The sequence below is a fragment of the Ammospiza caudacuta genome, chromosome 3, assembly GCF_027887145.1.
Source record: "Ammospiza caudacuta isolate bAmmCau1 chromosome 3, bAmmCau1.pri, whole genome shotgun sequence".
NCBI lineage: Eukaryota > Metazoa > Chordata > Aves > Passeriformes > Passerellidae > Ammospiza > Ammospiza caudacuta.
In genome coordinates this window covers 61,712,566-61,729,331 of record NC_080595.1, presented here as the reverse complement: position 1 = coordinate 61,729,331, position 16,766 = coordinate 61,712,566, and the positions used below count along the sequence as shown (strand labels likewise).

At 37.7% G+C, this 16,766-nt stretch overlaps 1 protein-coding gene across 1 annotated transcript in view; it reads left to right on the top strand.

Annotated features, from left to right (window-relative positions):
* Positions 1-350: 350 nt before the first annotated feature.
* The window catches only part of EYA4 (EYA transcriptional coactivator and phosphatase 4), a 38,973-nt gene continuing 22,557 nt past the window's right edge, over positions 351-16,766 (top strand). The window contains exons 1-7 of the mRNA XM_058800863.1: positions 351-437; positions 6,115-6,181; positions 8,098-8,240; positions 8,403-8,525; positions 9,421-9,500; positions 9,886-10,066; positions 15,566-15,699. Of these exons, the coding sequence (XP_058656846.1) occupies positions 374-437; positions 6,115-6,181; positions 8,098-8,240; positions 8,403-8,525; positions 9,421-9,500; positions 9,886-10,066; positions 15,566-15,699 (792 nt within the window). The 5' untranslated portion in view covers positions 351-373. The remainder of the gene's footprint in view (positions 438-6,114; positions 6,182-8,097; positions 8,241-8,402; positions 8,526-9,420; positions 9,501-9,885; positions 10,067-15,565; positions 15,700-16,766) is intronic.

Sequence of the window (16,766 nt, the reverse complement as noted above, 5' to 3'; positions counted from 1 at the left end):
AAACTATTTCTGTTATGTGCTACATCCCTTGACAGTTAATGTTTCCTTCCTCTATGCTACTCTTAGGATATTGTTGGAATCAATCAAATTTATGGTGAAATCTCCCCCAGAGATATTCCAGTTGCCAAAACCAATAGCTGGATGAATGCACAGGTACAGAGCTGTGCAGATAAATGGGCATTCCTGTCAGATTCCTGTCAATTGTCTCAGTATGGTGCCAGAGCAAAGGTTGAAGCTGTTGCACCTGGGCTTGTTTGAGCTGGACTACCACTAGTGAGACTGGCATGAGGACTCCAGTATGAATCTAGAAGTAAAATCTCATGTCTGCTTATTCTCCTATGTAGTGTCTCTTCTTGCAGTCAAAACAGAACCCATGAACAACAGTGAAACAGCAACAACAACTGGAGATGCATCGCTTGACACTTTTACTGGGTCAGGTAAAGCCATAATAAAATGACTTTTTGTTAGATGCACATTAATGCAGCATTTAATTGCCATCACTAGTGAACATTTGCATGGAAGCAATCTTTACAAAGCTACTATAAAATATTATAGTATTTTATTAATAATAATAATAATAATAATAATAATAATAATAATAATAATAATAATAATAATAATAGATTTTTCATTTTTGTAAATGCAACTCAGCAATTTATGTGAGGTGTGATCTTAAAGAATGCCTAATAATGATGCCTTAGACCACTGCTGTTTGCAAAAGTCTCAAAATAATACTGTTATTATGGTACTGTAGATCCTTTTTCTCAGCGTTAGTCTCGTATGATATTAGGAAAAAAAATGGGATTGTATTTGTAACAGCCATGCTAATTTGAGCAGTTTCAAATCTTAAGGTTTATGCCTCAGTGCTAATCCTTTTGCTGCTATTATTAGTGTGTTACTTTAAACACTGATCAGATTGCCATGTTAGTCTCTTTCCACTGGGATGAGCTACTTTCTTTCCAAGAAAATTGTTTTACTCTAAATAATCATAGGTTTCAATTACTTCTCAAAAAATTCAAACCAACAGTGATTTAAGTCGATCCCTATAAATTATTAAAATGCGATGAACTGTGGAAAGGTACAGATAATCAGCCTTCTAATCATTCAGTTGCATCCTGCTAATAATAATATTAAAGAGGAGAGGAAGGAGGGTAAGTTTTGCATCTGGAAATACGAGTTCAGTAATGGCCTGACTGAAATGAAACACTAAAGCCACGAATCACACGCCACACTGATGCTATTGTTACTTGGGTTGACTTAGGTAGTCAAGCCCTATATAAAATATTTTGGAAATCACTATGTTTCTGTGTAATTAATTTTTTTTAATCAGGTTTTGGAATTGTCTTTTAGCCATCAGTTGAAACCAAAAGTTAATTATTCAGAAAAGTATTTATAACTAATTTAATGTCTGAAGAAAAGGTATTTTGTGGGATTTAAAGTATTTACTATTTCTGATTAGAAAAATGTCCTCATTTTTATTTTCATTATAATTATACTGACAGGAACCTCAGCCTAAAGACTAAAAAGTTCCATAAAAATTAAATAGTCTGGGCAAAAATTTAGCTTTTCTTTTTTGCTCTGTTTTCACTCAATGCTAAAATTTTATTAGTAATGATTACAAATCATAAAATATCCAACTCTATATATTATTTTTTCATTGTTGGTGAAGTTTTATCAGCTTCTGCCATGTATTTAAGGTAATTGAGTTTTATTCTATGGCTAAGGCAACATCGGAGTGCCAAGAATTGCAGCCTTCAGCTCAGGTTTAGATAACTGAGTAACAGCTTGATTTCCCCAGGTGCCACTCACCCATCAGCTTCCACTGACTTCAAAAGAAGTCTTGAGATCTCTACACTTTGCATGTTTGGAAAGTTGGTGCCTCAAAAAAAAAAAAAGATTAAAAAAAAAGGCAGGAATTTGAGCCTTGCATAATCCTTTTTTGCCTGTCAGCCACCTGCGTACTCAAAAGAAATACGAACCTGATTCTCAGTTTAGTGCACAAACTCAAGCAGTAAATGAGTACAGTCATTCTCAGTGGGAAATCAATAGTCTGCCTGTCTGGGTGACGTGCAGTCTTCATCATCAGAGTGAGATGCAGAGCTGTCCTGATAATGCACTCAGCCTTTCCTAAAGATTGAATGTGTTACTTCTGTGCTTGCCTTTTACTTGTACTACAAAATCAGACAATTTTTTCCCTCTAATTTTATGGGAGAAGTGCTAAAGAGTGGTAAAAACTCAGCAACACCAGGATTTCTCTGAGTTTTAAGTCTAACTGATTAGTTGGGAAGTTTAGGGGGTTGCCAAAACCAGTAAATGCTGACTAGTAGACAGATGATGTTTCAAATGAGCCACCTGTGACTGAAAGAATGCATAGCAAAGCCCAACACTGAACAGTTTGTCTTTTTCCTGAAAATGAGGGACATATATGTGTTACTCCCAACCATGGCAAAGTCATGATGCCAGCACTTCTCTGTATTTTATGAAATGAGGCATGGGTGAAAAGAGAACTCCTGGTGCTGAGATGCATTTGAGAGTCTGCCATGCGGAAATCCTCTCCTTCAAACACTCTACCCATTTAGATTGATTTCCCTGCTCCAAGAGCAGTCAAAACACGTGACCTGTCCTGGAACTGAGCAGAAGGCTCAATAAGCCATGTGGGGTGTGAAGCAGTCATCTCTGTCCCTAATGACCACTGTAAGTGATGGTCAAGCAGATTGTGTCAGGTACAGGACAGGAGAGACAGATTAGACTCCACAGAAAACTGATTCTGTGAACTGTTGATTGAAAAGATAAAGCACATAGATCTCTTGAATTTAGAGTGGCAGCTCTCCTGGGATTGGGAAGCCCCTGTTCAGGGCTCCAGCCCATGTGTTGCAGCTCATGCTCAGGGCCCCGTTCCCCTGTGCTGGAGAACTGCCCCTGGGAGATGCTGTGCCTCTGGGCATGGGTTAGCCAGGTGAGCAGTCCTATTGTGCACCCCCCTTCCTCCTCCTCCTCATTGTTCTTCAAAGAGCAGCTGTTGGTAATTAGTGTCCTCAGTTTGCAGCTCTGTGATTGTGCAGCACGTTCCCAGTGGGGTGGGCATTCACGGGACTGGGAGAGGTGCACAGCCCTTAACTGAGAGTTTCATGCACTGAGAATTTGTTGCAGCTGCTGTACTGTAATACTGTGTATATATTGCTTACAACTGTGGATTAATTTGAGAACTGTTTTATCATTTTAGTGGAGTGGAGAGAGAGGTATTTGATGCTCTCATTGTTTTTACTTAGTATTTATTACACACAGGGTATAGAATACAGTTTATAGGTATAGAAAACAATTTCTGAAGGCTATGAAGGTGAACTTAGGGAATGTCACTGCTGTTTGACCTACATTTGGTTCCCTTGTGCATAGAGATTGTGATGTTACTTAAATGAGGTCCTTTTAACCTAACCTTTTTTGCACAGAATTTTCCAGATATGTAATGAAAATATACAAAACTCCAGCCCATATTAATATACTGAACCCAACACATGCTATTAAAACAGCTAATGATCATTTAAGTCCTCCACAACCACCTTGGCCATTTGAACTTAGAGAGTAACTGGTAAGAGCTGGCTGTCAGCTTGCCCTCTCTGTGAAACAACATTAATGGGAACTGGAGACATCAAGGGTCTTACACCTGCCCTGAAGGGCATTCCTCTGGTAATTTCAAGTACTGAAGTCCTAAGAATATTTGAGTTTTTCACTCAAGAAGAAACAATTTTGTTTCCTTTTGTTTTGTTTTGGTTTTTAATATAAGCGCCACAAAAGAGCATTTAGCCCCGTTCATATAATGCCTGTATAAAGCACCACAAAACCCAGGGGAACCTGACTCCATCATCTCCTCCACTGCCAGCAGTCCTCAGAGAAGGGATGTCAGGAGGGTATCCAGCAGCCAAAGCTGTTGAAGTTTGATAACCCTTAGAATTAGCAGTTTCATCTGTGAGATACAGGTGTGGTCTGCGGGCTCCACTCGGTCACAATGTTCTCTTCTGATAGGCCTCACACCCTGAAATGTTTCTCAAACATCTCAGTTTGTAGTGGACAAATTGCAGGGACAAGCTACACATAAACAGTGAAAAGAATGGATTTTTTAGTCTTGTCTCTTTCTCTTTCTTACAACTGGATCATCAGGGAAAACTGGGGATAAAAACAAGGAAATTTAAAACCAGAGACATTCCAAAAGTATTTTATTTTCTTGTCTGAATTTTAAAAATAAGGTATATGCAGAAAGAATGAAAAGGCAGGCAGGACAGTTTTTGCTGAAAATTATTAGGTTTTGATAGCTGAAATGATTTAAATTAATAGTAATTAATTTTTTTTTTTTTTTGTAGTTTACGTAAGGTGGAGTGGCATGGTAAATGTGCTTTAAGCAAAGTGATTAATTAATTGAGCTCTCATCCAGCAAATGATGAGACAAAAAGTGAAGAGAATGACTGAAATGATCGGATAAGCCGATAATGGATCACAAAAGTTCCTTGCCCTGAGAACCACCAAGGTCACTCTGCTGCTATTGCTTGTCTTTAGAAAGGTCACAGAGCTACAACAGGGAAGATTAATTACTCATCAACCCTGAAATAACCAAGAGCATTCTTTGGAGTTCTATGAACCAGTTACATTGATAGAAACAGCTATAGGTTTGTCTGACTCTCGGAATAGCTGCCTGCACATGTAGCAGATTGCTCTAAACCAGGGAAAGGCATTCTCAAAAAAACCCTCAAAAACAATATCTACACAAAATGAAATTTAGCAGATTTCCATTACAGGCAAACCCTCAAAATCTTTTCAAACAGCAACTCTTTTATGAAATCTAATGGCACATATTTTAAAAGTCATTATCCAATTATTTACTTTCAAGCTATATATAACTGCACATTTTAAAAAGAAGTTAATTGTTTTTCTTCTACTGTATTTTCCTTTTAAGTTCTATACATTCTAAATGCATTTAAACTATCTTTAAAAATATGAAGTTGTCTGTGTGTTCAAAGCAGTAGATCTGAGAGACATTAATTAGGGCTGGATGTAGAAATGTATCATGTTTCATAAAATAGTTAGGAACCTAAACCTATTTGTCACTTATAAAATTCAGAATGTTCATTTCTACTACCATTATGAATAACTCAGGAAGAGGGTACACTTTGAAGTACAACTATGATTGATTAGACTAAAGAAATTCCAGTGCTTCATTGTGTACTACTTTAATCTTTTGAAAAGTGAATGAACAGCAGATGGCCTAATAAAGACACTCTGTATGTTTGCCCAGTATGGATTTGCTCTGAAGGGATTGGTTCAACACTTTAGAGTACATATATTTGGAATACATCTGTCTTAGTCAAGACAGATGGCTAAAGGAAAGGGAAACTTCCAAACACTTGGAATTAATCCAGTGTGAGCGCTGCTTCTGGGTGATATTTTAATGGGTTATGACTATTGTTCTGTTAGCTTTCTTGGAGAATGCAGCTGTGAATAGTATAGATACACACAATTTGGATGGCTACTGAACAGGACTGTTTATACATGCTTTAAAATAAAAATGCTGGTTTTAGGGGTTATATTCTACTTGTGCTCTTTTTAAAGAATGGTAGTTGCTTTCCAGTGCTCAATCCAGTATCTTCCGTCACCTAAGCTGACTAACATTAGTCACAACCATATAAAACATGATTTTCCAAAATTGAACTTCTTGTTAATGTGAGACTATAAAGGTATGTGTATGTTACTTCAATCCCATGAAATATGTTAGATCCCAAGATTGTTTTTAACTACCCCTTTTAATACAACTTGCAAATCTGAAAGATCTACAGTGTGTGGTGATGTATGAAATACATGCCTCTGCAATATACTCAGAAATGTTAGTCAAGCTGAGAAAGCATGACACACCCAGGCTAACTAAAGAGTTCTGCACAACAGCAAAAGATTTGGAAGTTTTTAAATTTTTTTTTTTTTAATGTTGTGGTACTGGTGACATCTGCTTCCTTGAAAAGCTGTCCATTTCAATAGGCTTCTCTGTTAATGTTCCTGCTTTAGTTCACACTGTGTGGCTGTGTGGGTCTCATGGTGTTTCTAACTGCTGTACTCTTGTTTTCTGTTTTGCAGTAATAACAAGTAGTGGCTACAGTCCCAGATCAGCGCACCAGTACTCTCCACAGATATATCCCTCCAAGTTAGTGTCTGCACCTCTTCTAGTCTTTCATAGACCTTGGCTGTGGGCAGTTTTGTGGTTTGTTGCAAACAAGTGTTCAGCAGGAGAAACAGAGAAAAAGGAAAATTCTTAAGCCACGGTACTGACTCCGGTACTGGCTCCCTCTCCAACTTTTTTTTCCTCGTGCGTCTACAGAGTAAGATTCTGCTTTGTGCAGTGTTGCTGCACAAGAAACACCCTTGAATATCAGCGCACAACAGGAGTAAAATAATCAGACTGTTGCATTCTCAGACATCAGCATATTAACAGCATGTGCAGGGAATATATACAGATATATTTTGGAGAAGTCAGTTTATATATAGAAATCACAATTGCATGCACAAGTTGCATACTGAGGGGTAACCCTGTCCCTGACCCGTCCAAGGCCAGCATTGCCAAACGCTTCCAAACATTCCACAATCATGAACCACCCTTTCCTTGTCCCTCTCCGATATCATAAGATTTAAAAATCAAATAAATTGGATTAGCTTTTAATCTTATTATTTTTAAGCCAACGGATGTTGTTAGAAATAAAAAATTTCTTCGTGCCTTTTTTTTTTTGATGGGGGAAACTGACTCTTGGGCAATCACACAAATCTAGGAGTGAGAACTTTAGGAAGAAGCACGAAAGATGTATGAAACTGCTGCAGTTGGCAGTATATTAGTTTGCTTGTCCTGTGCACAAGGGTTCTTGATTCCAGTACGCCATCTGTTTGTTTCCGTTTATTTGATACAGCTATCAGTGTGACTTTGGTACAGAGAAAACATTGAATCTAAAGATTCAAGAGCTAATTAAGCTCTTTCAAGTTTTTTTTTTAAATAAATTTGCAATCTTATGATAGTAGCCAAAATTTATTAATACAGAAAGTAGGTGCCTGAAGTAAGAACCATCATTCCAATTTGAACAGGTTTTGGCAAACTGTATTAGGTTCTTTTGGCCAAATATATTACAAGGTTTAATAGAATTTTCAATCTACTGTTACAATTTTTTGGCATCTAAATTAATGAGTAATCCTTTTCTGATAGTAAATGCTGCCAACTCTACTGAATTCATTAGAAGGAAAAAAAAATTAAAAATTGGAATCTGAAATTTAGTCATGGCTTTTAATGGCCAGGTTTCAGTTAGCGTAATTCTGCAGAGTGTGTTTATTCAACTCTTGGTCCATAAAGTCTTACTTGACTTACAAAACAATCCAAGAAAAATGTTTCTCTGTATATTTTTGCAACTCTGGAGGGCAAAAAATTTAAACTTGATTTTATTCAATCTCTCTATAAAACCTCAGTGTTCACAAATAAAAGACCATTTTTATTTCCATTCTATTTTCCTAGCCCATATTTTCTGAACATTTAAAGCCCATCTGGTTACCAAAGTACTGGTGTCAGTATTTTTTATGCTGCTCTCCACGGGTAGGATCCATCGCCCATTGAAGCTAGAGGCTACATGTCTGTTGAAGCAGAACCTACACAGATGACATAATGTACTAACTTCAACATTCACCTCTGTGTTTCCTCTATTCTTCTAGTCCAAGTTTCCCTCCACTGGATTAAAAACCTGGGGAGGCTTTTCTAATTGAAGCGTTCTGATTTTGACTGAAAGATATTAAATCCATATAAAGACATGCAGCAGTGGCACAGCCCACCTAAAAGTGGACACAATAGCTTAAGAATTAAATTGTAGTGATGGAACAGCATAAAATATTCACTGTTCCTTGGGCAATGTGGGACAGAGTGTCTTTCAGCTTATTCCAGTGCGGGATGGAATAAATCCCAGAAGAGGAGCAGTTGGCAGAATAATGAACTGCCTTTGGACATCTTTAAACCTTTTTCTTTACTTTATTGCTTGAATCAACACACAAAGTATTTGTTGCCACAGTAATGCTATTTTTCCTGATATTTAGGCCCTATCCGCACATTCTTTCTACACCAGCAGCTCAAACAATGTCTGCCTATGCCGGCCAAGCGCAGTATTCGGGAATGCAGCAGCCCGCGGTGTACACGGCCTACTCACAGACAGGACAGCCCTACAGCCTGCCCACCTACGGTATTTGACCACTTCTTATTCACCTTGCCTACTAATAAAAGCAGTGCTGACTGCAATGCCAGTTTTGCTTTCTCTTTTTTTGTTTTCCCAACCGTAGCAAAATATTTTAAAGAATCAGTTGAAAATTAATTTCTTACACAGATTTGGGTGTAATGTTGCCAGGCATCAAGACGGAAAGTGGGCTCTCGCAGACCCAATCTCCTCTGCAGAGCGGGTGCCTCAGTTACAGCCCAGGGTTTTCCACCCCACAGCCAGGCCAAACACCCTACTCCTACCAGATGCCAGGTGAGTAGCCACCTCTAAAATTTAAAGCTAACTATTCCTTCCCTGTGCTAATAGGCATCTGTGTTGTCATTTTGATCATCTGTTACTTCAGATCTGGGCATGGAATGCGGTCCCTACTTGAGCCTTCTTTTGGATTTTTCAATGGAGTGAAATGCACTAATTTTTTTAGTGACACGACTGGAAGCACTTTTTATATTTACTAATATATAAAAATCTCTTCTCCTTGTTTTTTATGTTCCTGAGTATAATTTGATGCATAATGTTCCTGACATAATTTGATACTTGTTTCTCCTTGGATTAACATAATTTTTTAGAATTTCTCCTTAATTGATATTTATTCTTTGATTTGCTATTCAGTTAATACTTCATTGATTACCCTCTGGTCACTGATAACCTATTTTATTTGAATCATTTTTAAACTCCTTATTCAATGGGTAATCTGCATATTACAAACTGCAATATGAATCATCTGATTTATGTTGAAAACAAGGACATGCCTCATTACAGATTGATTAAAAATGCCCAGATATAGTCTTTTGAAAAGGTTCTGGTTTTGCAAACATAGCACTAAAGTATTAGAAATGAAGGCAAAAGAGAAAAACAGTATTTGAGGAGAGGTGAGAATGTAATAAACTGAAAAATCTTTCTAAATTGGTGAGATGACTTACTGCTGATACCTTTCTTGCATGGTGTGGAGAGGAACATATGCCTGTGTGTGTGAAAGTAGTATTTAATTTCTTTTGAACTTTCATTACAATGCTTTATACTTCTAGTGGAAAATACAAGTGGCTTTTTTGTTCTGTTTAATCTATATCTTAACATGGAATATTCTAATTAGAGTTTTATTTTGATTCACAAACAAGTCCTCAGAGTTAATTATATTTCTTAATTTTAGGTTCTAGTTTCACACCATCGTCCACTATTTATTCAAACAATTCTGTTTCAAATTCTACAAACTTCAGTAGTTCACAACAGGTATGAATATAACCATTTTTATTTTGCCAGTTACAAAATGACTTCTATAACTCCAGAGATAGCATGTTACTTTAATTTAGATCTGTTATGTTCAATGAGACTCACTGTGGTTTAATGCTATTTTCTGTGGAAAATCATCAAACTCTTACTGGAACCCTAATTACATATTTTAGCACTTAAATATTTCAGCAGCTTCCCTGTAGTCTTTTAGTAAATATCTTTAATTTAAAAGACACTAAATATTTTTGAATTTAAAAAAAATGCTAAATGAAGCCTTCAAAACCCTAGCAAAAGTCACATGACTGTACGCTTAGAAATATTTAATGGGAAAGAATTCACTCATTACTGTACTTAATGGAGTGCTCTGCTGCATCTGCTGTTTCAGGATTATTCTTCATACACAGCTTTTGGCCAAAATCAGTATGCACAGTATTACTCAGCATCAACATATGGTGCATATATGACCTCAAACAACACGGCTGATGGCACTTCATCATCATCAACTTACCAATTACAGGACTCTCTCCCTGGCTTGACTAGTCCACCAGGTACAGATCTACATTCAGGTGAAAACAGTTTTTTTGTATTTTATTTGCTGTTTGTATAAAGATTTCCATATTCAGCTTGCATGGATATTGATATTTATGTTCGTGCCTTTCAGGAAACTTTGTCATGTAAACCACCCAAAATAAGCTATTTTACTGGTTAGTTAGGAAACCTGTCCAGTTTGTTTGCTAATTAAAGAAAGCTTTTTGCAGACTGAGACGGTTGTCTGTATCACTGGTAGTAGAACAGTGCTGTTTCCACCTACACATTCTGAATTATTGCTGGGAAGAATTTAAAGCAAGATACCATTTTTCACTTAAAAGCACATGTGTTCAAATTTGTACAAGGCATGCTTGCTAATTCACTAATTTAAGTAACCAAGAATAAAGAAATTAGTTATTAGCACCACAAAGAAAAATTGTATTGGAATAGTTGAATTTGCAAGGAGAGCATTATCTGGAGACATGAGGCGGCTCCCTTTGCCTGCCCAGCCCTGCCCTCTTGTGCACAGCCACCACAGCACAGTAGCCTGCTGCTTGCTTTCCTAGGACATCCCTGGAGGGTAGTGGCAGTTTTTAATTTTTCTTCAGCAGTCTCAGAGCAGTCTCTTTCAAGGGCACCATCTTCACTCATGCAGTGTGGGCAGTGTCTGCCATTTCTAAAAAGTCTAAGAAACTGGCTTTTGGATTAGGCTCTGAATAGGGGAGGAATTTGTGCTTTAGTCACAAAATCACCTTATTGCATAGATCTTCCTAACAACTTATTGAAAAATACAGTAGAAAGACTAATGTATTATTGTAATGAATTTGTACAAAGGAAACACTGCGTAGAAAAGTATAAGCAAGGGCTCACACATAATATGAATTGCTTAAATTTGCTAAAAATACTGGAATTTTAACTAAATTAGTTGAAAGTTTTCCTATCAGATGTTTTCCTCAGGCTGATTTTTAAGATGTAACAGTGCATATGTTTGTCGGTGTATGTTTGGGATGGGATATGGATATGGATATGGATATGGATATGGATATGGATATGGATATGGATATGGATATGGATATGGTATGGAAGTCTTGGAGATACATATTCCCATGAGTTTTGATGAAAAGTGCAATGTTATTCAGTAGTTTCAGAATGCAAATCTAGGAAGAACCTAAAGGTAATGTGAAATCAAGTGAAATTTCAACAGGTGGAGGATATCTATAACAGACACAAATCCTATGCAAAGAAATTTTAGAAGAAGATGGAGTGTACTCAATAGTTACATGTATGATGACTGTGTATGTCCTATGCACTTTCACTTGCTGCTTTGTTATTCCTTCGTATTCTTTTTTGAGAAAAATCAGACAGTTTCCCATGTTGTTTCTCCCCTAGGTATCTGTTTCCTAGAAATGCTGTGTAAATGTATCATGTATTTTTACGAGTACCATTACTATTAAATAGAATTGGCAAAAAAAAAAGGAATCTTAAATAGTTTGTACGTGTTGGAAAAGTATTGAAGGCTTCACATCTGTGAAACAGTAAAGGTTTTTCTTGGTTGTGGATTGTTTAAGCATATGAACTTGTTCTCTTGTTAAGTAGGTTGAGCATCTGAGTTTAACAAATCCACCCCCATCTGCTCCTTATTTCTGTGGAGTGTTGCAGCAATCATGTGTCCCTCTGCTGAGAGTGAAACACCCACTTTGTGAATGCATGACATGCCTGTGCCCTTCTGTGTCACAGTAAAAATAAATTTCCATCGGTGAGGGGCAGTGTCTGGGGATAATTTCAGATATCATAGATCATACTGCAGTTCTGTAGCACTCACCGTGTCCACTTGCTGTCAAACAAGTCCTTAAGACTTATTCCAACAAAAACCTGAGACTAAACACAGCAAGGCACTTAAGTCTTCTGGCATCTCTACTAGTTGTTAGTTCAAATGTCTAATCCAAACCTCTAGTACTATCTGCACATACAGGATTTCTCATTTGCATAATAAATCCCCATCAGATCAAGAGTTAATACCAGCTACGATTTTATTTATTGACTCTGTAAAGAAAATGAGATGAAAATTGAAATAAACTTTACTCTTTCTGCTATTCATGACAAGCAATAACACACTACAATTCAGAAAAAAATGAAAAAGCAGGCCTGTAATGTTGGACCTGTCTTCTGGCTGCTCCGTCTGGTAAGGATATGTAACAAAAGTCTATCCATAAGGAAAGTATGAAGGGGCTCAGAAATTCATCCATTCCACATTTGTGTAATGCTCAGCTCCTTAAACCAGGGACTTCTCTTCTGAGCTTGCATTGAGCCTGCCTTATATTAAGATTTTTCAAAGTGCACTCATTACCACAGAGTATTTGTGAGATAAATAGGTGTCCCTCAGGGCACTTCATCTCAAACAAGGATAGCTCAGATGGACTGGGAGGTGAGGTCTCAGGACGTAAGTACACTTGAGTGTATTTGATGAATACATGAGTACATTTAATCTGGGGCAAATAAAACTCTAGCAGATAATATAGACCTGGATAAAAGCTTCCTGTGAAGGGACCTTGCTATCCTATATCCAGGGTCAGGGGAGGCAAATCACCACAGGATATTAGCTTCCATTCCATTACTGGGATGCAGCAAAGCTTAATTTGGTACCCACATGGAAGTCACCCTTCACAGCTTCTCTGGGAGACAGCATTAGGTTTTTATTCAGAGTTTTATGCACAAACTCTTTTTTTCCTTCTTAAGTCATAGAACCATGTTTTAACAAGGAGGAGGGGATGTTCACATCACTGAACTGGAGGTGTGAAACAATGTCCTGGATATGAAAGACCACCTCCATTTGTAATGTGTAATTCCCTTTGTAACTTGGTGCTGTAATTCCCTGTCCTCTATTGGGAGCTGCTGCAAGGTCTCCACAGCATGAAAAGCTTCATATTGGACAAGTGTATTGGATGTGTAAGAACATCTGTGATAAATAGGTCATTCAATATTCTGGTTTTAACATTTTCCTCCTGTTCTCTTGGATCACTGGCACTGCTCACAGTCCCAGTGGGAAGAGGCTATGAGGTATATTTATTAGGCATGTGTTGAATATTGAGAAAGCTAAAAAATTTCAAGCATTGTAATGAAAATTCTGTCTATCATAAGCTGCAGTAGGAGCTCTTCATGATGTTAATGTTTTCAATACTCTTTGGTACCAGAATTTCTCACATTCTTTTATGTTACAGAGCTGAATTTTTAATAAGTTTTCATTTTGTCAGCAGTGACCTCATTTCTAAAGCAAACAGAGGATAAGAAAAGTGCAGTTTCTCCTTTAGACTGCTGTAGGTAAAAAGCAAATCAAGCAATTAAGCCTACAGTTGTTTAAAAAAACAAGCACCACTGACTTCTGCAGTTCTAAAATAGATGCATAACTTGCATTCAAGTAAGAGACAGCTGCTCATTCTGATTTAGAGATTAGTGTAATGAAATAAAGTTGGCTTTAAATATCTAGATTTTACAAGGAACAGCGATTAGTTACAGTACTGATTAATAGATAATTATGCAATCCTGTACAGCATTGTCCCAAGCAGAAGCCTAGAGCAATTGGTAATGGCTAATGTTAAATGAAAATTTGATTTATTTACTTCAGTTGTTGGGTAATTTCAGAGAAGATTTAGAAGAGGAGGTTTTTTTATATTTTATTTTTGGTAGATTAGAATAAACACAGTCATTGAGAACAGATGTTTGAATACATTACTGTGGAAATGAGTCTTGATTTTGTTGTAATGTGTTGAAGTGTTATAAATAAGAAGATTTTTGTGGTAAGAATGTAAACATTCATCTTCACTTTCTTAGTTTTTGCTTTTTCTTCCTGGGGGTTTGATTTTGTACATTTTTTCCACTCGATCAGAAAAACCTAGGAAACTATTTTTGCACAGAGCTCTTGCACACTCATAACTTATTTTGGAGCCATTGTAGGTTTTTGCTGCACAGGGATTCTGATTTGGATGCTTCTTGTACATTTGTAATTACCCAAGTACATTTTGCTGTTCTTATGGGGAAGAGCCAAGATAATGTGATCCTTATTGATTGCTTCACTGCCTGCTGTGACCTTGCTGACATCAACACCATGCCAGGAATAGAAATGAGTAGTCAACAAGAACTGTCTACTCTCCCCATTCTTTAGGGATTTCTGCCTGTGTGTCTCGTCCTTTCTCTGCATATCTCTATGAAAAGTCATTTAACCTCTTTTACTAATGCTCAGCCCCCTTCACTGTCATGGTGACCCTCACCTGGACTAACTCCAGTTTGACAATATCATTCTTCTACTTGGGGACCCAAAATTGCACATTTTTCCAGATGTAGTCTTGCAAGTTCAGAAGAGAGAAGAAAAATCAGTCTCCTTCACCTGCTGGACACTTGGTGATGCTCTTTAGTAAAAATGAAAAAAAAAAAAAATTAGATTCCAACTCAAAAACAGATGCATCATAGATGACTTTTGGGAAATATTTGTACCAAGAGTTAATTTATTCTGCATAGTTGCCATCATGAGCACTTTTAACAAATATTACCTGTGGCCCAGGAATGCTCAATTACAGGCAGCTCAAGGATGCTCTTGAATCAAAATCTGTACTAAATGTCAGATCAAAGCTGTACCCTTTCCTCCTCTTCTGGAGAAAAATCAAATCATTATTAATAGGATAAATTAAGAAGGAGGTTTTTTTGTCATTTAGCACTTGGGAACCTAGCCAAACTGCATTTACTGCTAGAAGTTTTGAAAGCTGCAGATGCTAAGCTTCATTAAATGAGTAATTCAGGGATGGACTTGAGTGTGGTTAAGATGAGCTATGCCATACCAGGCCAAAGGCCCTCCCAGCACATCTCTGTGACAGCCCACAGTGCCTCATGCTTAGAGAAAGACAATCAGAACACAGCAAGCACTACTTCATGCTCTTTCAGGTACTAACTGGAATATTGCATTTAATATTATGACTTTCCTCTGACAATTTATGGGCTGAGGTATGGTGAAGGAAAAAAGTGAACTTTACTAACGAGCAGGTGACATGGAAGGAGGACGTGAAACTGGAGGCTGCCTGGCTGTTCTGGATCATGGATTAGTGCCAAAGTGTGTTCTGGTAAAAGTAAAGCAAGACTTGGAAATAAGTCTAGCTGAACTGAAAACATGGGAAATTAACTGCTTTAATTAAAAAGCATTTCATGTTTTGAGAAACCATTAGTATGACTTCTAAAATACCCCTGTCTTGGATATATTGATATTTTGCCTAGGCTCATGTATTTGTGTATATGCACATGTGTATGTGTCATTTTAATTTTTGTCTTGTTCTGCTGAGGTTTTATAGTGTTTTGTTGGTAAATCCAAAAGTGTGTGTGTGGCATCTGCTGATCCCATCTACATAAGACAAGCCCCATTATCATTCTTTTTATACAACATTTTTACATGTCTCTTGTCATTGGCATACAGACATGTTGAACTTTGAGTGAAAAAAGTTGATTATTTAAAAATCCAGCACTAATTTTGGCATGAATGGTTACCTCTACAGGAGAGTTTGACACAGTGCAGAGCCCCTCCACGCCAATCAAAGATCTTGATGAGAGAACATGTAGGAGTTCTGGGTCAAAGTCTCGGGGTAGAGGGCGGAAGAATAATCCATCACCCCCTCCGGACAGTGACTTGGAGGTATGTCTGTGGTAACTGATGAATGTTAATGTGGAAGTTTCTTCTGATGAAGTGTAAATTCTGAATGCTGCAGCTGTGAAAATAGCTTAAAGCATTTTAAAGACATTATGGACTCAGTCTTGCTAACTGAATGTAACAGAGAGTAGTAGCTGCTTTAATCTGCATGCACAGTGAGACTTTACTGTTCTGCATTACATATCTGTCACTTTCTTGTGCAATAGAACCACAAGCCTGTACTCAAAAGTGCCACATTTTCTTTTAGTTTTTGAAACAGGAAATCTCAACTGTATCTCTCCGCTTAATTACATGTATTTATGGACACAATGGAATATCCAGGATCACCTGGCCATAGCCTTTGAAATACTTAGGCACCAGTTTGTGCTTGTGTTTGTAAGTTCTATCAGCAGATCTCAGTGAGGCAGCTTACCTCAGTGAAGTTATGGCTGTGCCTTGCAGTGGCAGGAGCAGCAGGAGGAAGCAGAGTGCCTGTGTGTGTGTGTGACACTCCAGCTGTGGCACCAGGGGCACCAGGCTGTGCTGCCTGCCAGGGCTCTGTGTCCCCTGCTGCCACCAGAGCGGCGCTGGGAGCCAGCAGCCCTGGCCTGCCCCACTGCCCTGCCCTCACTGACCAGCCCTGCACACAGCACAAGACAAAATTGTTGCTGGGACTTGGCTGACCAAGGGCCTCTCCCGGGGTAGCAGGGTGGGCTGCAGGGTTGGGAACTGAGTGTAAATGCCGTTGCTTTTCTACAGAAACTTACTTTTTTTTTTTTTTTTTTTTTTTTTGCTCTTCAAAGGATTTGATTTTTCCAGTGAAAACACTAACTTCTTACATTTCAGGGTTTCTTTTGGTTGGTTGGGCTTTTTTCTTCATTATTTTTACCAGTGAGAATCAAAACAAGCAAAATTGTGTGAATGAAACTGAGTTAAAATAAACTGGTTTATCCTTCATTATTATTTAAATTCTATATGGCAGTGGCAAAGAGCACTTTTACCCAAGATTTTAGTTACACAGTAGAAATAAGAAGAATCTTGAATCAGTAAGACTTGCAGAGAAATATCTGAAA